The sequence below is a fragment of the Dicentrarchus labrax genome, unplaced genomic scaffold (assembly GCF_905237075.1).
Source record: "Dicentrarchus labrax unplaced genomic scaffold, dlabrax2021, whole genome shotgun sequence".
Lineage (NCBI taxonomy): Eukaryota > Metazoa > Chordata > Actinopteri > Moronidae > Dicentrarchus > Dicentrarchus labrax.
This window is the reverse complement of record NW_026136706.1, coordinates 17,739,235-17,766,832: the sequence shown is the minus strand read 5'-3', so window position 1 is coordinate 17,766,832 and position 27,598 is coordinate 17,739,235. Positions and strand designations below refer to the sequence as shown.

General features: G+C 43.6%; 1 protein-coding gene across 6 annotated transcripts; it reads right to left on the bottom strand.

Moving 5' to 3' along the window:
• Nucleotides 1–245: 245 nt before the first annotated feature.
• bcl9 (BCL9 transcription coactivator) lies at nucleotides 246–27,598 on the bottom strand. 6 transcript variants are annotated; one of them, XM_051404833.1, is made up of 11 exons: nucleotides 27,422–27,598; nucleotides 27,030–27,198; nucleotides 25,191–25,356; nucleotides 11,559–12,067; nucleotides 8,469–8,782; nucleotides 7,143–7,250; nucleotides 6,809–6,995; nucleotides 5,888–5,996; nucleotides 3,612–5,787; nucleotides 2,851–3,123; nucleotides 246–2,701 (listed from the first exon to the last, which is right to left on the bottom strand). In XM_051404833.1, exons 4-11 carry the CDS (start codon nucleotides 11,843–11,845, stop codon nucleotides 1,662–1,664), a joined length of 4,494 nt encoding a protein of 1,497 aa, XP_051260793.1. In that variant the 5' UTR covers nucleotides 11,846–12,067; nucleotides 25,191–25,356; nucleotides 27,030–27,198; nucleotides 27,422–27,598; the 3' UTR covers nucleotides 246–1,661. The 6 variants fall into 6 exon arrangements, with proteins under 6 accessions (XP_051260793.1, XP_051260791.1, XP_051260792.1 ...); XM_051404831.1 differs by having other exon boundaries at nucleotides 27,030–27,598; XM_051404832.1 differs by lacking the exon at nucleotides 27,030–27,198.

Genomic DNA, 27,598 nt, shown 5'->3' with positions numbered 1-27,598 from the left:
GTCTATTTTGGAAGTGTGATGTCCTCTGAAAATAGCTCTTCAGTAAGTACCACCTGATAAAAGGTCAACTCTGCAATGCTACTTAGTATGACTTGCTCTCGTTGTTGTAGCTAAATGTTGGTAAGCAGGTTTGACGTGTAGAATGACAAAGACACCACCTGGTCCACATAATTGACTAGATGTGAATAGTCGAGAGCCACGTTGACAAATACACGTGTGCACACACACACTCCATAGACAACATGTATATACCAAAACAATATCTTTTATTTGTAGTCCATCACCACAGCCCTGGTAGGCTATTCTGCACCAAAGCCAATGGAGAAACACATGACAAGCTTATACAATAGAGAAAAGAGAGGAAGTCAACTGGATGGTAAGCAGTACGTGTTTACATTTCTGTGCGTCTCACTCCGGACACCACACCTGCCTTACTAATTTTTTTTTTTTTTTTTTTTTAAACCAGATCTACCTAGCTCTAGTTCTATAACACCTGGCATACCTGCTGTGGCATTCAGCCACTCCTGTCCAATTCTGCTGACCATTTGGGGATTATTGCTGTGGGAATGATTATTACCCAGAGTCAACAAGAGAGTCAAAACAAAACAGGAACACAACAGGAACAAGAAGAACACACATAGCACATCTGGGTATTAGCAATATTATTCACGCTGGCGAAAGTTGAGTCCTGAAAGTTTTGGAGCACCGAGTCAAATGTCATCCACAACTTGAAATTGACTGGGGATTATCATTGTGCTGCAAAGCTGCCAGGATCCTCACACTTAATGTGTTGCTCTCAATGGTAAAAATAGAGAAAGAAGACGCTTTCTGCAGACGGTCCATGTTTGTGCTTTTTTAATAATACTATTATCTTAATGAGGTCATAGTTTGGTTTGTTATACACTGGAGTTACAAAGGAAATTAAAATAGACTAAAATTCGAATAGCCCACCAATGGTAAACAGTACAGTATTTTTAGGGGGCATTCCTCCCCCCAATGAAAGTTGGGTAAGAGGAGTTGAGAGGTCACTGATAGAATGCCTATACATACAGACACATACATACATACCACACAAACATACAGTCTGTCAAGCACGCACACGCACTCTCACACGTATATACTGTACAGAAACAGTCAAAACAATGGAGCGAGAGACAAGATGGAGTTCCACTAAAGTCTTCACAAAGCACAGATTCTTCTTATTCCTTTCTCTTGTTCCATACCACTTTCATGACAAATTTGTTTTTTAAATTTGAAAAAAGTAGACATATACTGTAGCATCTCCACGCTGACTTGTTAGGTTGATTCCTCTTTGATGTTGAAGTCATCTTTATAGTCAGATAATCAAAAAACACAAGAACAGTTTTTGCGAAATTGATGCACAACAATCCCATACATTCTGAAGTTCATGAGTCAAAATTAAATGTTCTTGTGGCAAAAGTACTCCAATCTGGGCCTGTCCAAGTCTCCATTGGAATAGTTCCCACAGGACATTACTAGGTGACTGGTTAGCTCCATTCTGTTCATTTCTGAGTACATCCTCTCTTGTATTATACTTCCTTTACTTGAGTCCATCAGAGTTTTCTGAACACCCTCCACACGCCGTGACTCCATCCTTGCGTACTGTCTAAGAACATTCTAGATACAAGGTTTCTGTTGGATTAGAACATTCCAGGGCCCGGACTGAACCCCATGTCCATGTCACGTGGCCTCATCTGACCCCCCATCATCATTGTCTGCTGTGGGGGGCCGCCCATGCCCTGCAGTGACATCATCATGTTAGGTGAGCCGCCAGGGCCTGGGTGGGCCATTTGTCTCCCCTGCATCATCCCTCCTGGACCCCCAGGGGACATCATCCGGTGCTGGGGGCCCATCATGCCTTGGCCCATGAATCCTGGTGGCCGCATCGAGTTGTGGCCAGGGTTGCCCATTGGCATGTCTTGGGGGCCCATTCCCCCACCAGGCCCCCTGGCAATCCCCCCCATCCCCTGCATGGACATCCCCATCCTCGGTGGACCATCGCCCATCATGCCCTGCATGGGGAAGCCAGTGGGGTGTGGTGGTTTTACCCCAGGGTTGTCTCCTCCACCTCGGGGAAAGTAAGACAGAGTCTGGCTGGGCTTTTCTGACGGGATTATCCTGGACAGGTCAAACTCAGGAATGCCGGATGCTCCCGGCCGCATCACCTCATGAAGGTCTGCATCACTGAATCCACCTTGCATGTTGTTGAACTCTGGCCCTCCAGGGGTATTAGGCTTACACATACCCCCATCACCCCCTCCCCCGTGAGGCATGTTCCCCATGCGTCCTCCCATAGGCCCTCCCTCTCCCTGGAAGCCCATGGCATGGCCAGGGAAACCTTGGGGACCAGGACCGTTGTGCGGTGAGAAAGGGCCTTGTTGGGAAGGGGACTGGGTGAGGGGGTACGCCTGGCTTCGGTGAGGGTAACCCATGCGTCCTTGGGGCATCATCTGTGGGTTTCCCATACCAGGGTCTTGGGGATTTGGTGGTATCATCATGCCATGAGGCATCATGCCTGGGCCCATATTAGGGGCATTGGGGGAGGGCATCTGTGGGGGCATACCATGGGAGAGGGGCTGGGATCCCATTGGATTCATACCCAGAGGGCTGAGGGCAGACATGGGTCCAGCATTTCCAGGTCCCATCATACGTGGATTGCCTTGGTGATTCATTGCCATACCTGTATGTGCAAGACAAAAGAAGTGATTATATATTAAGTAAAAGCTCTTGTAAAGCAGATGAAAGGGACATTAGTATCAATATGGCCACAGGTGGACGACAAATTAAACAACAAAAAGAAAAAAGAAAATTACTTTTCAGATGTCTTACCATTATTGTTCACTGATGGCAGGTTAGGGGAGCGGGCTGGGGGCGAGTCGTCATCGGAGCTGGCAACAGTCTTTATGGCATCATGGTAGAGTGGGGTGGAGCTGGGCATTGCAAACTTGGACATGCGTGACATCATGATGGAGAGAGGGTTCTGTGATAAAGTTGGCTCAGGGGGTATGGTGTACGGACTGCCAGACTGGACGTTACCTGGGAGGGACATAGAGCCAGATGGAGCCCCTGATGAAGGAGGGGCTGAGGGAGGACCGTTTCCACCTAGAGGTTGACATGATGAGACAGAGATGACATGATAAAAACAATCTGCCACAGAATGAAGTCTCAACTGCTTTGTTTTATCTGTGATGATTCATAGCAATAGTGTGTGTAAGTAAGACTTAAATTATGTAGCCACAAGAGGGAGCCACTGGACCATAACCCACCCAACCCCACCCCTCATACAGATGTGTTAACTTGAATGAGTGATGCACTTGATAGCTTCCACTAACTTCCATCTATTTTATTTTCAGTTTTTGGTTTTGTAAGCTGATTCTGATAAGAAGGGCACAAGTCAGACAGCCTAAGTCAGGTATTGTACATGTGATATTAACAATAACTGATTATGACTACAAAAATCAATACAAATAACATTCAACACCTGGAATGGGATTTAATGAAGGTGCACTGAATCAAGATGGGGAATTAAATATTGAAAGAAGCTGCTCAGGCGCTGATGAACAAAGAGAAAGGAGGTAAGATTGTTATACCTTGCTCCATGCCCCCCATCATGTTCGGTGAGGTGATACTGAGGGGAGGCTTGCCACCCTGAGGTGGTACACCGGGACTCTGCATGGGTGGTTTTGGTGAGGAAGCCCATCCTGGGGAGGGGTTAGGAAGAGAAGGAGACCTCATATGAACAGGAGAGGCACCAGCTGATCCCATCATGGAGTGGGGCGACTTCATTGGTGCTGAAGATGGAGGAGCTGGTGGAGCATTGGGGCCCGTGGGACCAGTGAGCATGCCAGCTAGCTGGGACGGTGTCTGAGGGGATTTAAGGTTTCCAGAGGGAGAGCCCATCATGGGGGACTGCACTTGCCTTAGAGGAGGGGACTTAAGTGGGTTGACACTGGGAGAGTTCCCTCCTCCTGCTTGGACATTCAGATCTGCTGGCTTGCGGCCCCTCTGACCTTGTGAAGGGCCACCAGCAGAGGGGAGGTGGTTAATACGGCCATTACCTCCTGTTGGTGTAGCTCTGTGCTCTGGTCCAAAGGCTTGGTCTCCATGTGGACCCCTCATTCCTCCAGGACCACCTGGAAAGGGCCGCCCCATAGGAAAGTCTCCTGGCTGTGTCTGCTCAGGGAAGGGAGGACCCTGCATAGGCCTGCCTTGAGGACCCATATTCTCCATTGGAGGCCCTCCACCACCTCTCATTCTCATCATCTCATCAGGACTCATATTCATGCCGGGATCTCGTAGTTTGGAAGGGTGCATATGAGGTCCTGGCCCAGGGCCAGGCCCCATGCCAAACTCAGGCCCCATTTCCCTGCCCCCCATTCCTTGAAGCCTAGAGGATGGACTCATAGGACCATCACCGGGCATTCTGGGAAATATACCCATGCCATTACCAGGTTCCATTCCACCTCTTTGGTGCCCCATCATCCTTTGCATGTCCATCATCATCCCAGGAGGGAGGACCTTTTCTCCACCCATACCTTGGTGGAACATTGCTTCTTGGACTGACTGAGGATTTGGGAAACGCTCACCACGACCCCCTGGTCCAGCAAACATTCCCCCAGGTCCTCCAGGGAAGCCTCGTGCATCTCCCATGCGAGGAGGCATGTCGTCAGGCCAGCCCATTCCAGGCCTTGGGGGTCCCTCCATTTCAGCATTCATCATACCAGAGAAGCCAGGCATCCTCTGCATATGTGTGGGCATACCCCTTGGGCCAGGGCCAGGGCCAGGGCCCATGCCCATGCGATCCTGGAAGTGGTCTGGTGGACCACCTGGTCCTCCCCACATCTCTCCTGGGCCCATCTGATAGGGAGGCGGGGGCCCTCGCATCATGGCACGTGGACCATGGGCATGCATCATCATGTCTGGAGGAAGTGGCCGGTGTTGCATTTCTTGTTTCTTCCTCTTCTCTTCATAAAACTCCTGCTGTAGCTTCAACCAAGCCACCTGTTCTGGTGTCATCTGATCTCCGTCTCCACAGCCCCCCGGCCCCCCCATGTGTGCACTCATTTCATCTTGTGGAAATGGGGGCATGTCCCTGGGACCATGGGATGGGCCAAAGGGTGGACCTTGTGGGCGAGGTCCTCCTGGCCCACCTGGTGGTCCAAGGCTCTGCGACTGCGCCATCATTGCTTGTAGGGGGCCCTGCTCAGACCTACGGGGTGTGCCATCAGGGCCTCCATCATGGGACTGTGGGGGTCCAGTTGGTGGGGCATCACGGTCATCAGGGAAAAGCATACGCTGAATATCTCTCAAGGTTTGCAGAGAGCGCTGGCGATGCTCCAACTGTTCTTGGGACAGACCCTCTGTGTTGGCCTCCATGTTCAACAGCTCCTGGGCCAGTTGCTGCTGTTGTTGCTGCTGCTGGGGTGTCAGACCCGCTCCACCAGAGCCTCCACCCTGCCCTCCTTCACCTGATGTTGGAGGGTTGAGGCCTGCCTCAGGTTGGGTGACAGGGGCCTGGTCAACTGGGGCAGTAGTGTTACTGGGGCTGCTACCAGGAAGATTTTTGGATTCCATGCCTGTAGAGGATGACCCTTCCTGCGGAAGAACACCAGACTGGTTCCCTTGGGTTGAAGGCTGGGATGGGGCTGGCTCTGCCATGCCAGGTAAGGACGGCTTGGATCCAGGCTGGTGGCTCTGATCTTGGGCATGGGAAGGTGGTTGCTGGGGAGGCTTGGAGTCATTTCGGAGGGCGTTTGCTGCATTGTTCTTTAACAGAAAGGGACGGAAATAGGATAAAGTTATGACACTCTCATGCAACATGTTGGTGTATGAATGCATATGTATGTGATAAAAAAAAAGAGCCTGCCTGTGTCTTTACCAGAAGGAGGTGAGCTTTGTCCTTGCTGTTGGAGATGTTTTTCATGTGGAAGGCAATGATGTTTTCTGTATGGCCGGTTAGAACTGCATCTGCTGCCCTGAGGACAAGAAGGCAGACAGTCAGATATCAGTCATCAGACACAATAAATATGTGTGTGCGTGTATGTGTGGGTGTCGTGTGTGTGTGTGTGTGTGTGTGTATGTGTGGATCTGTGTGTGCGCATTTGAGGGACGGTGAGGCGGATGAATGAGTACTAGATGGGACCATGAAGGTAAAACCAAGGTCAACAAACTAAGTAAACTATTGCGCACACACACACACCTTCTACCGAGCATCCACATCTTTGATCTCTAATTCCCAAAAGAGTATTAATCTAAGCCAAGTGTATGCTCCCACTGAGCACATTTGATAGTGCAGATGCACACAATGGATTTAGGCTATAACTGGGAAAGCTGGGGGAAGGAAGAGAAGGGGTGGGAATCAAGTATCTTAGTACCATGCACACAAACAGCTAAAAAAAACATCAAAGACAACAACCACCACTGGTGACGGGGCACAGAGATATACTTCAGGCAGTTGACATTGTTAGTAATTCCATTTAATTTTGAACTGCAATTCCACAAAGGGTTTCTCTGTGGGTGTGTTTTGCTTATGCAAAAAAAAAAAAAAAAAGGTCCAAGTATTGACATGGTGATTTAATTGTCTGAACACATTAATATTCAAAACATGTAGTGATAAGCTTTGACCATAAATTCTAATCATAACTAAAAAACTACACATAAATGAACCATATATCATATACATACAAATTTGGATAACAAACTATGCCTAGAGAGGGAAATTTCTGCTACAATAGTATGGAACATACTAGCCACAACAGGTAAAAATATTAACTCTTTGCTTCCTTACTTGTTGGCCATCTCTGTGGTGAAGACATAAACAAGTTTTGAGCCTGGTTTCTGGCCACTAGGAGGTTCTGTTGTGGAGCCCTGGCCTCCCAGCGTATTGTGGGAGGGTGTGGAGGAACGACTGAGTCCGGCATTGGAGGTAGAATGTGTGACCGTATCCTGGGGCTTCACGTCACTGGAGTTGCAGTCTACAGGGAGAAAACAAGGAAGACCATGGCTTTAGGACCAGCACAGGCTTATGGGCACTGTAGTTCTACTGAGGATCTGTCATAAGTCAAGTTGATCAGCAGGAGGGACTGCTACACATGCTTGGATGCACACGTTAACACACTTACTGAAGAATCCTTTGTCATCTTCGTCACTTTCTCCCCCAGAGCACCAGTCAGCTCCACTGTACGGCTGCCTCCTTTCTGCCACACACATCCTCTTCACCCTGCTGCTGTCTGTAGACACACACAGACACACACACACACACAAACAGCCATCAGTGGGCTTGGATTTATCTGTGTGACTGACAAGGGGACTGCAAAGTACCTTTTTCAAGATGTCCAACTGATGTCTTCTCTGGGCAGATTGTGTTGTATAACCAAGAAAAAATAAATAACTATATGTACAGCACTGCAGTGGTAAAGGATAAGAGGAACACAACAGAGCAACCATGGGCTGTAATTAGGGAGAGTTTGTGGCATTTCCTCCATTAATCAGTGCTGAATAAATTTGATAAACTGCCTCTACGGGAAATGATGTGTAAAACTACCAGATGTATAGGAACGATCACAACACAAGAACTACTGACATGGCATTGTTTATCATAGCATTATAGGAATATCTATCATCTATACTGAGCAGTTCAAAGAAAGAACTTCGGTAACAAAAGAATGAAAGCTACTAATGTTTGTACTAAAAAGCTCAAGAAACTTGTGCACCTTACCCACCTACCTTAATTCAACTATTTTATCATTCTGGTGAGAATAAAAACGACATTTTAAATGGTTTCAGATATTTCAATAAATACTTTTCATACTTTAAAGACTGCAGCCCTTCACAAGGATCTGACAATTTGTCATCCAGCTACCTGCTGAAAATTAGATCAGTGTTTCCTCTATGTTGATTTTGGAGCGGCGGCCTGCCGCTGTTAAATTTCTGCCGCCACGGTATCAGAAATGGGGCAGACGCACAATGTAGTCACGGTTGCCTTTTAAATGATCCTGCCGACATAATGCACCCCCGTTGGCTGCCGCTCACATTGCAATTTAACAACAAGCAGAACTATTCAGAGGTTATTGGGGCTGTCCAGTTTAACTCCACATACTGTCGTGTTGATGTAGCTTATTGTGAAAACGTTCGCTTTCTTCCAAGTCGACTATTAAACTAACAGCTCCACCAAAAACGTCACCGCGGTGGGTCCGTTTTAATTGGACAACGTTCAACTTGTCAGTTCTCAGCTCAACGTCCTGATATCAAACATCTGGAAACATTAAAACGGTAAATATATTTGTTTGTGTCGCAGCGAAGTGTCACTTCTGTTTCATACGTAAAACGTTTGCCGGCGTGAGAGGGGGGGGTATTCGGACAGGCCTGCCGCCGCTGCTAAAAAAAATCCTAGAGGAAACACTGTAGATGGTCTGATAATAATGAGTGCTTGCTATGGTGGTTCTTACCTTTTTCCTCACTAGTGGGTGTGCCGCTCTCTGGCTGTTCAAATGACTCCACTGAGGTGCTTCTCTCCCTTTTGACTTTAACCTTGGAACTTGAGCCAGAGGTCAAGCCCTGGCCATTCTTCAGTCCCATGCCCCCTGCCACATTCTGAGCCCCTTTGGCACCCAGGGTCTTGGGGTCGCAGGGTGAGGCCTGTGATTGGCTGCCAGTGCTCCCAGGTTTACCCTGATTGGGCATTTTAGAGTCCATCTGGGAGGCAGTGGAGGGGGACATGACGGGAGGTGAGCGTACCATGGCCTCCGTCTTAGGTTTAGGGCTGAAAGACAAAAGGAAAGAGAAAAGGATCATAGGTATAATTAATACTTTTAATACTGTCCATTAAGAGAAGAGCAAAAGATATTTTGTATTTTATCAAAACAGCGCAAAACAAACAATTATATAACAAATGTTGTCTTCCTACATTTTTTGTGACCTTGTTTTCACTTATGAAACACACAACAGGGAGGAAATGGTGCATATCAAGCAAAAAGCCTGGGGCTTGAAGTTAGCCAGTAATCATGATCTAGAATTTGGCAAAAACCAGACAAGCAGAGGGGTACATAGTCAGGCAGCTGGCTATCCATGACGTCTGATATCCCCCAGCGCCCCACTAGAACATGTACCCATGTTCTCCACTATGGTGCCCACGAGACAGAAAGGAAAATGTGATTGCAACTGGCTAAACATAATTATGGCATCCTGCACTTGGTATAGATGTCTATGTGCACAAGTTATGAATTCCATGCGCACAGTTAAACCTGAAGGAACAGCCTGTAGAGACACAGGCCATCTACAAATGACTGCTGCTTACTAGTTATGAGAGCAGTTCAGTTCAGGCAAGCAGGACACATCCAACTGGCAGAGAATTCCCTTACCACACCCTAATCTCTTTCTCTGTCTCTCGCTTTCTCGCTCTCTCGCACGCACGCCGCATGCACGCATGCACGCACTCTTGTACAAGTAGCATGAAACAAATGCCAACATGTCCAAAAAGCACAGCCGCAGCCTAGCACACTTTATGTACGTACACACAGACACACAGCTAGTAGAAAAAAGAAGGCAAAGCCAGAATTTTGGCAGTCCAGACAGCCGTTTCCAGAGGCTCCAGAACCATGAGTCAGCAGGGAAAACTTCCAAGCTCAGTGTACTCCCTGACCCTAGAACAGCTCTGGATCACACATCAAGACCTTTCAGGTAAAATAATGGATCCAAGAAGCTGATCTTAGATGTGCATTACACCTGACCTACACTTCTCTAAACAGAATGGGTAAGGCCAATGTGACATGCTCAGGTTTGTGTCCACTTAATCACATTGCCAAGACATTGATCATATACCATGTACACACACACTTGGTAGCTTGGTAATCTTGCCATAGCTGCACAATAGCTAGGTAGTTAACACCGGCACCTTAAAACCTCAAAAGGCCTCAGCTATGGCCCTTTGTGTGTGGTACGTTCTCTTCAAATTTTCAAATCAGTTTCCACCAAGTGGCAAACTCTGTGAAGCCAACAAGGAAGTGCCAAAAGATTCAGTTCAGTTCCTCAAATGGCCACTTGAGGCTGTCTACAGAAGTGATCAATCATGGCCCTATATTAAAATGCCCAACTTTACAGCAGAAACAAACATATTAACAGCTCGGTACAAAAAAATGCTCTCTAAAGCAAAATTCCCCATTCATTGTATGAGGTGAATTTTTATATGACTCACCCATTTATATTATATTTAGGGTTAAAGTTATGCATAATTATGAGCATGGTAGCTTTGAGTGACAGGTGGGTGCCCTAACAGGTGGCTGTTTTCAGTAACCAGGCTTCATTCAGCCGCCTGAGCTCCACGCACGTTCCACATCTTTGCCCATTTTCGGATTAGCCGGGAACTGGCGGAGCCAGGTCTGCAACGATGGCAACGCTATAGCCGACCACACATAGCTTTATAATGGCTCTTCATAAACCTATGGGTGACATCTCTGAGACATCGTCCATTTTTATTTATACAGTCTATGATTTCCTGCAAGTCATCTGAATTAAAAAATTTGCATGTTAAGTAATATAAAGCCTTGTGCTACTGATCAGGACACTGGCCTTAGAAATGTTTGCTCAGTCTACTTAAATAGTTGGGATTGGTCACATTTCCCCACAGGGATTAATAAAGTATGGCCAAAAAAAAATGCTGTTTAAGGGCTGTGGCTGAAGTTTTCTGGTGACTTGCTCCTGATCAGCTTTTTCAAAATTCAAAACTCAGCATATTATGCACCTTGCAAATGGTAAGATGTGAGAGTTTCACAACATACCAAACAGTAGGATGAGGGATGCACTGACCACTCTACAACCAATCACTTCAGCCAAAATACTGCTTTAATTGGCATCTGTACTTGGCCAAATTGCACAAAATGCTATATTTTTTACAGAAGACGAGTTCATATATTCTTCAAGCACACTCACTGTTGTGTTTTTTTATAAAGAGCCGTTTTCTACGCGTCATTCTTTTTTAAACAGAGGGTTGAGTGTTTGTATTTATTCTCATTTTGCAACTGTTAATAAACACTGACAACTAATGTTTATTCATTTTTAATATTGTGTGATGATTTTGTTTATTACTTGAAACAGGTTTATGGACTGGACAGAAGATTGCGCCTCTCCAGTAAAACCTGTTTATATGTTATTGATGTGGGAAGATGCAACTAAGTACTTCAGTCATCAGCTGTTAGTAGAACATAACAACAATGCTTCGGATAAGAACTAGATTTAGTGTCACTTCCTGGCAACAACAATGTTGTGCAGCCATAAAAACAATCTGTTTAACATGGAGCAGCTGAAATTTTACTTCTGCTTGCTGTGCAGTTGTGCAGCTGTTAATAGAAAGTCTGGATTAAATGCATCATTTTAATCAGCATTCAGATCAGTGTTTGGCTGATTAGCTTGTTAAAACAATCATCAGGATCTCACATACATACACAAAGCAGTTCTTGCTTATTATTACTACCATCACAGCACTGCATAACTGTTTCACAGCACTAGACCCACAGGTTGTCAATGTGTGTGAGTCCACTCACCTCTGTGTGTTGGTGGACGGGGAGTTTTTTAGCCTATTGGAGTGCATTGATGGGGCTCCCAGGACTACAGAACAGGGTGGAGTGATGAGCTGGTGAGGACTGCCTGTGTGTGAGAGGGGCGCTTTTGCGCGCACGTTCCTGGATCCAGGAACAGGATTCCCGATGTTCGAGAGGTTTCCCCGACCGTCCTTGGCCTCCTCTCGCTCTTTCTTCCCTCGCTCCTTCTTGTTGAAATGTGTCGCTGCTGTACCTGCCGCCGCTGGCCTCTCCTCTTGGACCTCCAACATTCTCTCTATGTCCTTGTGTGTGTGTGTGTGTGTGTGTGTGTGTGTGTGTGTGTGTGTGTGTGTGCGTGTGTGCACGTGTGTATATGTGGTTATGTGGTGTGTGTGTGTGTGTGCGTGTGTGAGAAAGTGTGTAGAAAAATAACAATAGTCCAGGAGTCTTTTCTTGTTCTGTGTGTATTTATGAAACTCCCCCAAGGGGGCTTTCAACGGCCCTTGGGCACACTGTGGAGAGAGAGGAGAGAGGAGAGAGGAGAAAAGACAGTTAAAAAAAACTGGAAAACAGGGCCATAGTCTGATCTTTTTAATATCAATCTACTAGTGTAGGCTTGAAAGGTGGCTGTTGAAAGTTGATAATTTTCTCTTTTACAATGGCTGTGGTCAGCTTTAATTCTTGTCATGGAAATTATTCCAATAGGTCTCTTTCACAGCAAACATTTTGTCCCAGTAGGAAAAACACAAGTGTTAAATAATAAAAGATATCTGATCAATGCCAACAACTAATGGCACAACTGGAAAGTGCAATGAACCAAAATATGAGTGTTTGTAACAACGGCCACCTTTCACCACTTCATTTAGTCTTTCATGAAGCTCGACCAGGGGCAGGCCTCTCTCCAGTGGCTCCTGTGGCTTTCACAAAAAATCTGAGGTTATTTTTTAACATTTTCATCTTTCATATGTAGGTTTAAAGTGATTTTCATTCTCAAATCGTACAAATCTGTAGCCATTACACACCAAATTAAAAAAAAGCTTTAACATTTCATCAACTAAAATGTGCGTCATACGTTAGGTCCTGACCTGGCGCCTTTTCCTCTACATTTTGCCAAACATCAACAGAAGTGGCTACTAGTCTTGAGTCTTCCTCACTAGGCTACAGATGGATTCCAAATCCCCCCAAAAAATGACAGTCTCAGAGGACAATAGAGATTTTAATAGTGTGTGGACAGATTTATTTGCTTTTACCACAAACTATGCTTGATCTACGGCAAAAAATTATAAGGTTCAAATATGTCGTATGGCTCCAGACAGACTCTTGATAGTAAAGGTTGCTGACTCCTGAGCTAGACTGATAAATTGGCTAAAATAGCTTATTGCAGATAAGTCACTTTAGTGTATATGCCAACCCATAATACCAGAAAATATGTTCTGTCACCATTACCTAGTTTGGCCACCAGAGAGAACTGAAAAGTTTAATTATTGTGGTTATTCTTCAAAAACTGAAATTGAAGGTGTTATGTGTTATGTTATATGTTAATGGAAAAAGTTGATCGGACATTTAATCTCTCAGATAATATTATTGGTATTGGCCTAAAATGTCCAATGCAAGTCAGGTTAGGCTTTGATACTAAAAATACGATTTTGGTAGGGCTGCACGATATGGTAAAGCATCATATCGTATCACAAACAAGATTTGTAGACCAGGGCACCTCTGCAGTACTACAGCACTTCATTATAATGCCGTTTTGTCAGACATTTTACCTTTATCAAAACATTACAGCTCTTGTGATTTGCATATTGCACTTGGCCATATTCCGATTAACTTGTAACCCCACCCAAAAATGAACTATATAAAGACCAGCACTGCATTGAAACTGTAGCAAACAGTTAGGTGCGGTGGTGGTGGTGGTGGAGTGGGTGAGGTAGTAATGTGGTCCAAACCAACCCCTGTGTGTGTTTCTGTTTGTGTGTATGTGTGCGTGTGAGCATGAGAATTGCATGAGAATCCTGTTAGAGAGAGCGCGGCCAGTCAGTCAGATTACATTGTCATCCTGAAAATATTTAGGAGCTCTTCCAAAACACTCAACATTGTAACTGGCTCCAGAGCTCCCCTGGGGAGAAGGAGGTGGAGTGTTTGGGGGGTTTAAGGGGAGGGGGGGCGTCACTGGGAACCAGACAAATACACCGACTCCTGCTACAGCAGCAGCAGCAACACTCGTCTCTCACTGGTCTACGGGAGAAGTGATTTACAACTATCAGGGCCACAGATCACGACTGCACACGAACAGAGGCTGGCTTCTCCACAGGGAGGGACAGAAAGGGGGAAGCCTTGTGTATCCAGACTACATTGATTGGACTAACCTTTTAAATATAAAAATACACTTTGTCACATAGAAGTGGAGGTTCTCCAGAAGTGCTGGGCTGATTATTGATTGCTGAACTAGTGATTTGACTCTATATTTATTTACAACAGAACAGCTTGAAAGACCTCTATTCTAAGTGAAATGACATGTTTCTATTTTGCGACACAACACGCTTTCATACATAACTTTAGAAACGTAGACCGCAACACACAATTATACACGAGTAATTCGGCAGGAGGGATGTGCAACAAAAAGAAATCAACAGAAATTCAGTTTGCTCAAACTACAGGCCTATGAGGAACACTCATAGTTTCAATTCTGTATCTAAACAAGTACATTTTCTACTGGCGTCACCCCTTCGGATCAGTAGTTGGGGCTTTGTTAGGGCAGAGTTTGGGTTAAGGGAAGGAAGACAATGTGTGAGGGAGGGCTAGACAAAAGTGTGGCAAAAAAACACAGATGCAGTTAGATTTTGCTGTTGACTGCCATTTGCTCATCAAAGTGAAGCACTGGCTTGCATAAGTCACAGTAGAAAAGAGCTGCCAGAAAGCCACTCTGAACCAAAACACTGTCAATAATAACATTCAGGATTTTGTGCTTTTACCAAAGTCAGGGAAGTGCTAAGTGTACATAAAGGCCAGGTTATGCTTCAAACAAACTAGTTCATACAACAAGTTAAAAAAAAGGCACGTTTCCTACTGTGGTTGGAGATGGATGTGCAGCAAGTGACCCAGCTTCATTGTGGGGCGAGCACAGAGAAGAGCCTGAGATGATCTACCACAGGGGCCAATGTGAAACATGATGGCCAATCGATTAAATTGGAAAATGTATTCAGTTTGCTAAGGGAGATCTCATTTTACTATATCAAAGAATCGGCTTCCTACCTCATTCAGCCCTAACTAGCATTCATGTCCTAAAGGGGTGTTATCTAAACCTAAACCCCAATCATACACGAATCCGTGTAATGTCAGTATGTGCACGCATACAGACACAAACAGCAGGACCTGTCAATCACCTGTTCCTTCCAATCGCACACTAACGAGACACTAATTGGGGAGCTTGCTGACATGACTGTCATAAGGAATACACTGGCACACATACACAGACATCAAGCGTGCACACTGCAGCCGACCGCACGTGCACACAACAAAGCAATGAAGAGGTAATCACAGAGATTTCCTTTCCTCTATCTCCAGTAAAGACGCTGAACTGTCTATCATAGCACACACGAGGAGCTGCAGTGCATACAAGTTAATGGGAAAACAGTATAATGAGGCTCCAAAAATGAGCTTTTTGCCTCTGATATGAATATGAGGTTCCACATGAAAAGAGGGCAGAAAATAGTTCAATTCAATTAGATTTGTGTTTTCAAATGCGGGTGGCACTAAAAGGGAGCATTTCATTTCATGCTTATGTAACAGTTATCGTACGCTGGCTGAGCACAGGGTAGAGAGTAGACCCTTCCCTGCTACGTCACCCAAATTCCTCTCAAGGGGAGATGGAAGGCTTTATACCACTGGAGTATCCACTAGGATCAATAACATGACAGGAACCATGACCTTGCTGCCAACCTCATCCACTGGTTGAAATTTTGAACCCAACAATGCTATAAAGACATTATTTTAAAAAGCAGGTGGGGGGGGGGAGACACTTGAGTACACACACACACACACACACACACACACACACACACACACACACACACACACACACACACACACACACACACACACACACACACACACACACACACACACACACACACACACACACACACACACACACACACACACACACACACACACACACACACACACACACACCTCATCTCAGTCCTGCTGTTGGCTGTAAAAGGGCCTGCTGATGTTTCAGCCTTATTTATGCAAATCCCATTTTGCAGTTCAGTCACAATGGAGTATTGCTCTCTCTTTCTCGCTCTCTAGCTCCCCTACGCTCTCCGTCTGCTCGGCTTCCATCTCAAGAATTTCTTTAGTCCATTATTTGTTTAGGCTAATATCAGAAACATTATTTCCACCTCTCCTTTTTTCCCCTGCAAGAATATACAGACACACAACGATAAGCAAGGGACCTCGCAGTGTGTAAAAGCAAGCTCTCTTGAACAGAGAAGCCTTTCCAGCCACAACTTACATGTACCCAATATTCATTCAAATCAAATTACCACACATAAAGTCTCAAGTCAAAGCTTTGCAATAAAATTTCAATGAAAAGAGAAAATAGAATCTGATGGGTCTGATAAATTGGTAAAGAGTCTCAAATTCATTTTAAGTCAAATTATTTTAAAAAAAAAAAAACATCTCTGAAAAGAATGGAATAAATACAAATCTTAAAGTGAGCCGTGTAACTTTTGTTGAAAAGCAGCCACAGGTGGTAATTGTGGGATAATGGCACATTTCAATTTTGTACTCGAAATTCCAAAATTCCTCCCGAGTCAATACTTTAATGCTGTCGTCAGTGTCTTGAGAACAAGTGTAACAGGACCAAAAGCAGGAAACAACAGTCAAAGTCTTCACACGAGATACTGCAGCATGTTTACTTCCTGAATACTCTTCTGACATTATGAACTCTGAATTTTACCTGATGAGTGACTGAAACATCATGAATACAGTGAGTACAAGTGATGGACGAAAAGGTGCCAAATATGTTGGTTCTTTCACACAGGTTTTTTGTTGTTGTTGTTTTGTTTTAAATCAGATTTACCTGCCTATAAGCACTTTGTTGTAATTATTGTGATAAACCAAACTCAAATGTTTCTTTTTACAGAGAGCAGAGTCATTAAATCAGTAAAACAACAGACAACATCAAGTTCATGTTAGCAAATAATGATTGGTTTTACTTTAATCCGTTTTTAAATTAAACTCATCATTGTTAATAAAATGAAAAGTTCTACTTCTTGATCCTAAAGTTGTTTACTTTGCATTAATCCTAAACCAACAGTGATAACTTACTTTTTGTAACAATTTCATTTTTTTTTTTACTAAAAAGTATATCACTGAAAGGCTACTATGATGACAATATCAATCCAATGTTTATTTTGCAGTCTTAAATCAAGTGAAAAGCACTGCATTTCCTTGTACATAACCAGTTTCCTTACTGTTCCTACACTTACCTGCTTGGCTGCTAGTGAGACAGTAACTGCAGACAGAAGAAACAACATTAATTCTACTTAAAAATAGGTACAACAAAAAAAAAGCAAGACTTCTTCTGCTCTCCAAGCAAAGATCAGTTGGATATCCCGCAGCACCCTTACCGAGGAAACACCTGCATGCTCACCTGTTGAAGTGGCTTTCTGAGAGTACTGTCCCAACATGCCACACCCTGCAGATAGCACTCATGACTCACGCTTGGTACATACAAAATGCTAGGAATGCTGAGTGTCACTAAGGATAGAGCTGCGGCGCCGCACATGTAACATTTGACATAATGCATCTACTGTGACAGGAACAAAGGCACTCGCATAAGTATGACTGAGCTCCTGTTTCTACTGAAACCAAGCCACACAAATATTTACAATGAACTTTTACACATTCTCCTAGATAGTAACTGCTCGCAAGCTACATCTCCATCTTTCGGCATCTAGGTTTTGTCCTCTTCTTCTATGAGTGTATTTTAGCCCCCTCACTCACACTTTTACTCGCTTTATCAGCTGTCTCTCCACTGGTGTATCTGTCCTGCATTTCTATAACAACTCTCAACTCTTCAACCTTCCTCTACTCTGGTCGGCAGACGATGCCCCTTCAATCCCCAGGGAGGCGACATGTGTGTAATGTCACATTTTGTCATATCATATCATGGTGACAGAAGCCTCGTCGTGTCCATCACAATGATGGAAGTGGCAATGAAAACAGGAGGATGGGAAAGGGGTGCGATTACAGATATACCCGGAGGAAGAGGAGGGGGTTATTACACAAGTCGTTCTCTTCACAGAGTGTGCGGCTGGGTGTCTGTGTCTGTCTCAGACGGACACATATACACACAAACGCGCACACTCACTAGCTGACTCACTAGTGACACATCTGCTGGCGTAGCCTGGGCACAGTGCCATGTGTGGCGGCCAGCTCCAGCAGCAGGACTGGCACTCAGCACTCCGGCCTGCTGTGATCTCCGTCTCACACACTTCACCCCTGCACTTCCATCTCTGTCGATCTGCCCACTGTTTCTGAATCTCTGGCTAAGTGGGTGTGTTTTACTTACACACTCACACACGCACACTCTCACCTTTCTACTCAATACGAGACAAAGAGACTAGGTAACTGGCAACAATGTGCCATTATTCTGCTGATAGAACAAGCATAGGTGCAAATTAGGGATGTGCCAGTATCCAACTGTGGACAAATATGTAATGTTAAAGTTAAACACCTTGTTTATATGCAACTGAAAGTAGTGCATATATTGCAACATTTGTACCCAAAAAATACAATTACAAACAATATTCATACCAGGCACGGGTCAAGGCTTTCAAAATGTAATTCAATTACTTTACAAAAAAATCAAACTATGCAACTATCATCTCGTCTTAAATAATGTATTTACCTTCGTATTGCGCTACTACCACTGCCGGTAAAATAGGAGTGGCACGTTCAGTTTGGCTCTTTTCCGCACAAGGGTAGTTTAACATTTGCTACGGCGCTAAGAGGTGGGCTAGATGCTCAGGTTGCAGTGGAATATTGTTAGTAGGTTGTGTATTGTGTTCGCTCTTGCAGAGGAAATAAAGTTCCTGTTCATGAACACCACCAGAAGGTCTTGCTATCATCCTTCAAGGCTAGTTACCAGCTACGAGCCAGGCTAAATAGTTCCCTGTAAATATCGAATAGTATTTTTGCTTTAAATGATAGACAATTTACTTGAAATTTCCTTAAATGCAGCATGCCTGTGTCTCCTCAATTTCATACATCCGATCATGTTCAAACAGGCATAATATCTGTAAATGTACACCAAACACAATAGTGACAGACTATTTCACAGTTACATTGGGCTCTTATGAGAGTCCACCCCTCTCCACACTATCTCTAGAAGCATACAACAAATAGGTTCTTAATCTCGCTCTCCTCCGCTGGTCAGGGAAGTGGGAGCAATGAAAGCTAAATGAAAAACCATGAGCCGAGATGAAGCTGACCTGTGAAGACAAACACCTGCACATGTGCAATCTTGAGGGAAGATTTTCTTCTTTGTCAGGCACCAAAAATTATGCTTACTTTCACTTAACATTACTTTGCTTTTAGAACTTTGCACCCACAAAGTGGTTACACTTGAATGGGCTGACTAGCAAATGTTAATATAACAAGCCACGGCCACTGACAAGAACTCAGTAGGTTTTTCTGCCCATAATTGACCAGTAGAAAGCAGAGCTCTTCACAGGTGTACCTAAGCAAGACCTAATCCTGGTCCCAAGTTAGGCCAGGTACGGATTATGTTGAGTCACGTCCAGGTAGGGTTTTGAGTATATGAATCAATATGTCTAATACAGGAATGGACCTTAGCAAATTTACAATCAGTGCTGATTATCTGGTTGTGCCAAACTGCAGAAGAAAATGTTTTGAGGCGAGAGAAAACTGAAACACAGTGAAACATTACATATTGCTACTGTTTTCAACTACGGCTACCTGTGATTGGCAGTGGATCATGCTGCACCACCAATTAACTGTCTGTGGTCTCTTTTGGGGTCTGTTGGGGTCAACCACATTTCAGATCTAGTTCTAATTATCCTCAGGTCTAGTTCAGACTGGGTCTGAATCTTTTCTCTTTCAGATTGGGTCCCCGTTTTATATTAAAATATGCACATTGTGTTAAAAGGTTTTCCATGGGATTAAACTTTTGAACACAAAATGCACTTCCTTCTGAGCAAAGTAAAACTGCTAATGTAGGGAAGGAGTAAGGTGCAGTGTTAACCATGCCCACCGAAATCAACAATAGCTACAGTGACATTACCAGTATTTATAGTAAAGCTCCTGTGGCAAATGCATACACATAAAGCAAATATGCAAATACAGAACTCCTTTTTCCATACAGCAGGTTTCTCTCTTTGTGGCTCAAATGAAAAGCGAAACACAAACACCATTTGCTTAAGAGAAACTCTGCTGCCCTCTGTGCAGACCCCTTCTTTCCTCCCTTCCCTTGACCATGCTCTCTGGTCCGTGACTCCCTCCCTCCATCCCGACGGTCGCTCCCACACTCGGGCCACATTCCTCCCTTGCTCATGCTGGGAGGACGTCTCCCTGTGGCTAAAAGCATTGTGGGAAACCCTAACGGCCAGGCCCTTCAGAGGCCTTGCAGACGTAAAAGTGTAAAGGGGGTTTGTTTTCCTCCACTTGCCAATACATTACACACTTGCCACAAGTAAAAACACATGACTGTCATTAATGTCATGATACAGAGTCTCACAACAAACAGCACAGAAACATCAAATACCCACATTTGAAGCAGCAGCCAATTATTAGGCAGGAAAGGAATTAAATTCTGCTGCTCAAAATATTTTTCCCATAGATTATTTTTGTACATTACAAATCCCTACGCAACAGAAACAAAAAGTGACATCTCAACCTGTCAGACCATGTGACACAGTTCAGGCATCTCTACTGACCTGGCATGACAACAAAAACATATCTTACTCTGAGCAGAACATTCACAAACGCAACACATGTGCCGTCTCCTCTCCGCTATCATACAACAAAATTAGCACTCTGGAGAGGATATGAGCCAGAATTACCCCAGTTTGCACTTGTGTGTCATTCCCATGGAATTTTAAACACACTGGCTAAGACCTGCCCAATTAAATATACAGGCACAGAGCAATATACGTGCACATATTTATACCATTGCACACAGAGACACCCACATGCGGCACTACTTAGCGGTCCTAATAATGTCTGAGATGCACTGAAAACTACAGGTTTGTGGCATCTACTGTTCCCATGAGTCTGAGCTTGCTTACTATATGCATTTCTGTCTGAGCCTCATTTCCGTTCCTCTGAAACTGTGAATGCTCTGCACCCGCACATGTCTACCCTGCTATTACCCACATGATAATAGGTTCAACCCTTGCATAATATTGCCGATGTACCCCCAGGTAAAGTGGCTTAAAACACAAAGATGCCAATTAATCCTGATATTACAGACACAATAAACGTCCTCCCTTAGTCTTAAAACCGTATCTTGTCTGGGAGGAGGAGATGATAATGTTGTTATACACTCTTTGTCACCTTTTTTAAAATTGCTATATGATACACATTTTTGCACTGTATTTTAAGGCATACATTATAATTGTTTTTTCATTGCATTCAACGTGGGTAAAACTTATCAATTGAACACATCCACTTATTTGTTTATAAGCATATAGCTCAAATTACTAGACAGTGAGAGAGACAAAAAAACATGGAAGATGAATATGAGATTTAAGCCACAATTTAAAAAAAAAAAATGTGAATCATGATAAGACCACAATAATGGCAGTAAAACAACCAACACGCAGGTGCGGAGTCCAGCTCAACACCACCCAGAACTAAACACTGTAGAAGCAGAAAGGAGGGAACCTGTTGATTTGCCTGTTCATAAAAACTCCAGACGCAACCCGGTAAGTTCTGTCGTGATAACAATTTCATCCAATACTACAAAAGCAACCAGAAAACAGTCCTATCAAACCAAAACATTACAGAATTGTAGTACTCAAGGAATCACAATAGCTGGTAGCATGTTAGCATTAGTAGTGAAGGACTGATAAACAAACGACTATATGTAATGTCTGTGTTGTTCACTTCATATTGATTAGACTGTAATTACTGAGCAGCTGAGTAGGGAAAAAGTCAGATTCATAACGTTTTGTAGTTCTCTTAGCAGAAAGAACTACAGGGATGTCAACTAAGTGGTGGCAAAATGGAGGAAACCATTTTGGACTAAAATATTAAGCTGGAATAACAGAAGGTTGTCGCATCCTACCAATTTTCAATGATATTGCATGAATGCATTAATAGCCCAAAGCTCTTTCTTTAAAGTTTCAAACTGAACCGGTCTTGAGTTGCTCATCATATACAGTCTACTATAATTTTGTTTTTATTTTTACTATGTTTACATTTCAAAATCCCACCAAAGATCTTGGTGCGCTCTCACTGAAAAGAGAAAAGTTATATTAAACGGACAGCATGGTATATACAAACAATATTCAGTTTTGTAAAGCTTAGCTTATTTTCTCACAAACTCATGTGAAAGACTACTAAAGACTGACCCATACACAGCACCAGGAACTCAGAACATAAAGGATTTAACATACCGGTACTACAGGCCTGAACATGTATCAAAGAACCCCTGATGATGAAGCATTTTAATTGTCTCACAAGCACCACATTTTACGGAAAACTAACAAACAAAAGAATATTAGAAATTTCCTCCTCCTCCTGTTGGAGAGCCACATGGACAAAAACTAAACAAAGAAAAATATCAAATAAAGAAAAAAACTCAGGAGGTGTAGTGGCCAAAATCTCAACTTCAAACACTTCAGCCTGATGATTGCGGTGAACAGATAAGGATTATTCCTGAGTGTCATCACTGTCCAGTGCTTGTCTCTAGTTTAGTGGCCTGTGTGAACTTTTAAAAACATGCCTTGCTCTCTAAACCTCTGCTGGTTAGCATTGTGTCATGGGCAAACTAGTCACTGGTTAGTACTGTGTCATAGACAAACTAGTCACAGTCAATAGGTCAGCAGGACAGGACCTTAGCCTGGCTGGCAGCATTTAGCATGGGTAGTTAAATTGACTGCTGGTTATTGCAGCCCCCAGGTTCAACCTGAGAGCAGCTCTGTTTGAGAGGACCCCTCCACTCGTGGCAGGAGGAGCAGGCCCTCAGTGCAATAACTGTCAATCAGAGCAGAGAAACATGAAAGCAGAATTATAGGTACATTCTGACCCAGCCAGAAAACATCCCAGAGGATCCTGTATGGGCAACAATTCCACCACATATCCACAAATGTGAGACTGAGACCTCCTACACTAAAAAAGATATGAAATGCAGCTATTAGAAAAACACATTCATATTTATAGCTGTGACTGTTTGGAAAGGAGAACTAAGCTATAAATGAGTTACTACTTGAAGCTTAGAGTCCTAAAATAAATGTTTTTAAATGACATCCTCCAGCCCTCAATTTCCTTTATTATAATACTGTATCTTTATCATACCTGGGTTTTCTAAGTGATGGCTGCTCTATGTTGGCTAGTGTAGAATTTCATCAAAACGTATAAATAAAGAAAACAACTGCTGCACTTATTCCTGTAGCTGCTGAAAATGCTGTGTGGCATGAATAATTATGAATTGATTAATAGGTACTTGTGTCATTTAAAGCATTTAACACTAGTTTTGGTTTTGAATAGCTGGTGTTAGTACTACTAAGACATCAAGATCGCATTTATTGAAAACTGATTTGTTTGCATTATTTTAAAACCACTATAATATAATATTATATATCCATTATCAATCCCTACGTATGCTTTCTAAATTATAATAAAATGTTTAATGTATCGTCTCCCATTTGATCTTGAGTACTTCTGCTTTGTTGTTTGGCCTTACACAACTGCTATACAGCTGTTATTTTTAGGGATTGGTCCCAATACGCAATCAATTTAATTTAAAGTCGCTATAGGTGCCGATACAGATTCAGTGTATCAGATCACTACTTACTGATAGGAAGCTGTAAATCGATAGATACAAAAGTGTTTTTTTTAACCCACGTCTGCCATCAACTTCAGAGCTCATATTATGTCCTGAAATGTTACTTCAAACTGAAGCATGAGAAATGTCTTCTGTCAAGCCATAGTTTCCGAAAACTGGGGAACAAATGCACATTTTGCAAAAGGAGGGAGAAAATACCCTCAAATACAATTTGTGAATTGTCTTTTTGTGTATTATACTAACATATTTTCATGTTCTGTGAATGTCCAAGTAAACATAATTGTTGTAACAGAGTGAAAGTAAACATTTCAAGCAATAGAAAAAAAACAGACACACTTGGGTCTAACCTACTGTATGAATGGGGAGGGGAGCCCACTGCCACCCACTACACAGATGATGAGACAAACCACCCCTCCGACACATCCTTCCATGTCTCTCTCACATACACACACACACAGCTTGCGAGTTTTAATTAGAAAACCCATGAAGCAAACACATGCATGGAAACATGAGAGGCCAATACACAGAGGAGAAAATAAATCCTTTGCCACTTTACATCAATATCCATTTCCCTGCGTCCTTCACCTCACTGTGGTTTTTGGTTAACACACTTCGGATTAGATAGCAGATAAATAAACAGTGTGGACAGCGTTCTCAGGAAGAGCACCCTGACCGTGTTGTGTCCTCGGCATCTGCAGATCAGAGAATACGACCAAACATTGCATAGATAGTCCGAAGCAGAGCAACTCTAAGGTCCTTTTTTTTGCGCTCGAGCTGCTTTCCTCAGCATCAAGAGCGGCTGCACAGGGGGAACCGCTCTACAATTCAAGGCCTCTCTCATCAGAATGCAGCTATCAATGTGGGCACCTCCATAGATAAATGTCAAAGAGATAGTGACAGATGTTAGGAAGAGCCTGCGCCCGGTTTCTGTTGCATCAGAGCCACGTTACGCTATCAAGTTGTGGCACCAAGTTAGTCGTTGAGTGAAAGAAAGAAAGCGTTTGATAATGTAACTAAAGTTGGTCTTTGACTTAAAAACTGTTCAAAATTATAGTCGGGAAAATATATGAAATGCTAGTGAGGAAAACAGGCATCTTTCATCATTTTTAATCTAACTAAGTCCTAAACTATGGTAAAACAAATAATTTACTGCTACACTATGACCATGTGTGAAATCACTACTCCCTATTTAAAAGAAACTGACACATTGCATTGTGGGATTGTAAGGAGAACGTATCGTGCATGCCGTGGACACTGCTTTTTTGTTACATAGTGGGATTTTTTTTTTCAAGGGCACTACAAAGAGCAGCAATGTATTCACTGTATTTGGCAAAAATCTAATAAAATGGCGAACAGTAAATGTGGAGCAGTATGTAGTGAACAGGAAGTGATTTTGGACACAGCTCATATATTCCTGCCATATCTTATGGTACTTGTTTCTTAGCATTTCTAGTTATGCTCATAGAAAGCAATTAGGATGAGAGGACTGTATTTACGTCCGTCATTGATGTATGTTTTTGAGAAGAGCCGAGATGTGACACACAAAAATAAATAAATTTAAAAAAAGAGGGAGAAACAGAGTGGAGCTGGGTTACCTCAGAAGCCCCCCTGCCCTTTCAGCAGGGCCTCATATGGAGAACCAGGTCTCAGGTCCCCTGGGCACTGATGTCTGCTCTCCACTCGACTCCTCCCAGTCAGCCACGGAGGCTGTGCAGGAACCTGGGCCACTCACGACACCCTACAGCCACAAGTCATTCACACCTGGAACAGAGGGAGAAGAACTTTGCTCATCGGGTGAAACACAAACAAGCAAATGGCAAGGAAAAGCACTCAGTCGCTCATGTTGACAAGACCAGCGTGTAGCAAACACATAACCAGCGCAAAGCTTAGGTCATTAGGGGCTACAAGAGCAGTGTACACTCGCCTTTTTAACCCAGACACTCATTTATATTTCAGTTATCGACCAGTGTACACATAAGGGACTACAAGACAGCATATGATACTCTATCAAGAGTCTCCTTGCTTCTTTGCATCCAAGAGGACTTTCAAATATCAACTGCAGGGAGCAGGAAAAAAAGTGACTTTCCGCCTCACCTCAACAACGCAGAAGAAAAAATAAGTATAAAAAAAGTGATAAATATTAAAACACCCTTAAGACTATGCAACAGATGCATGTTGATGGCAGTCAGCAGTGTTGCCTAGCAATTGAAGAGACCAGAGTCCTGTAAAAGGAAGGTCTGCAGTTCAATCTCAGCGACTGGCAGGTACGCTTCAAAACGGTCCTTGAACGAGACACTGATCCCCTACCTGCCAACTCAGAAGTCGCTCTGGATAACAGCATCAGTTTAAGGGCTAGAAGGCAAACTGCAACAAAAGCACAAAAGCCGCTGAGATTGCCCTCTTTGTAATTATATGGGGGAGAAAACAGCAGTAGCATTAAGGCTAAAATGATGCTGGATACAAATATATTGAAATATTTCATGTGAGCCCTTTTGCAAAAAAAAAAAAAATGTTTCATAAACTGGTGAAAATGTTACAAGTTAAGACTTCATTTAACAGAGGAGTAGGTTCACAGAATTCCCCCAGGTATCAGATGTCTTTTTTTTTTTTTTACTAAACATTTTCACACAACAACAGGACCTGTGGATTATTTTCACTCACAAGTTTAAAAAAGCCTGGTTGAAAAGAAAACTAAAAAAAAAAAAAAAAAAAAAAAGACTGAAACACATTCTTTGCTATGTTTAGCTCTCTTGGTCTTGGCCAAGGTAACACAGCACAATGCCACACAACTTACTCACAAACGGGCCTACTCGAGGAAGTCGTCCTGAAATACACACAGACATCTACAAACCTAAAACTCTGCAAATAAACGTAAAGCACACAACAACTACAAGAGACTAAGACTTCCTCTCCCCCCCACCACTGAAATCTCAGCGCCTCACTGGACAACTCTTGGCGGACAAAGTAATTCCATGGCGCTTGAAACTCCAGGAACTTTTTTTTTTTTTTCTTTTTCCTAAAAGAAGTTGTTCCTGTTTCGCCAGAGAACTGGGGGGGAAGGGAGGACTTCAGCACTTGCATTCATGGAGCGTCGGCCAGCGCAAACAAAGTCTTCCCCGAAGAGGGAGGCACTGGACGGCGGCTGAGAGCGAGAACAACGACGTCGGCCACAAGCACAGACACAAAAACACACACACACACACACACATAAAATGAGATTCATTTCACGGCTTTGGTTGTTAATAAAACAATTCAGGCCCTCCTCGGGCAAACGTTCATTTTCAAGTTGTGCTAGCTCCGTTAACAATGTAACAATTAAATCGCTCGGCAGATGATAGGGCTGGCCGACACAATCAGCAGCAGCCGAGGCCTATAATCTCGCTACGCGTTTATAAATCATATCACACACATTTTTAATAAAGGAAATACAATACCAGCGGTGTGGTACTCCCGAAGAATGCAGAACATGCATGCTGCATTGTATCCTTTTTTCATTTTCACGAAGCACGGGCGGTCCTCCAGTATAATGGGGTAAAAACCAATATTTCTCCGCGGGTTTTACACCATGCTGAAAACATCGTGAATAATCCGCTTTTTGGTGCGCTGGGGGGAGAAAAAAATCGGCATTCACGGTTGAAAGGGTGCTCACTGTCTGCCAGGCCAGACACGACGTGGGTTTTGCTAGCCAGCCTTCGGGGACAGAGGCAGAGAAGAACGGATACCGGAGTGAGATGTCCCCGGGAGGAGGACCCGCGTGTGCCCGTTGCCAGGAGGCGAGCTCTGGTACCGACACTTTCCACCTGGATTTGAAGAAAAGAACACTCACCTGGAATGTTTGCTTAATTTCCGTTTTCCTCGACCGACGGATTCATACCGTACACTTATCAAATCACAACATTATCACGGTAACATTATAAAATAGAAATGTGTCTCCCCCCCTTTCGCCCGAGCTTTCCAGTGGTCCTACTCCATTACATCCCAGTCAAGATTTCCTGTCGTCTCT

What these genes read in the sequence shown, in the direction of transcription:
- bcl9 (XM_051404829.1), bottom strand. Translation starts at nt 17,098, where the DNA reads ATGTTGTTTCTTCTGTCTGCAGTTACTGTCTCACTAGCAGCCAAGCAG. An exon ending in TCTCACTAGCAGCCAAGCAG is followed by an intron (nt 12,068 to 17,050) that starts GTAAGTGTAGGA and finishes CTCTCTCCACAG; the next exon opens with TGTGCCCAAGGGCCGTTGAA. An exon ending in ACCACAGAGATGGCCAACAA is followed by an intron (nt 5,997 to 6,808) that starts GTAAGGAAGCAA and finishes TCTTGTCCTCAG; the next exon opens with GGCAGCAGATGCAGTTCTAA.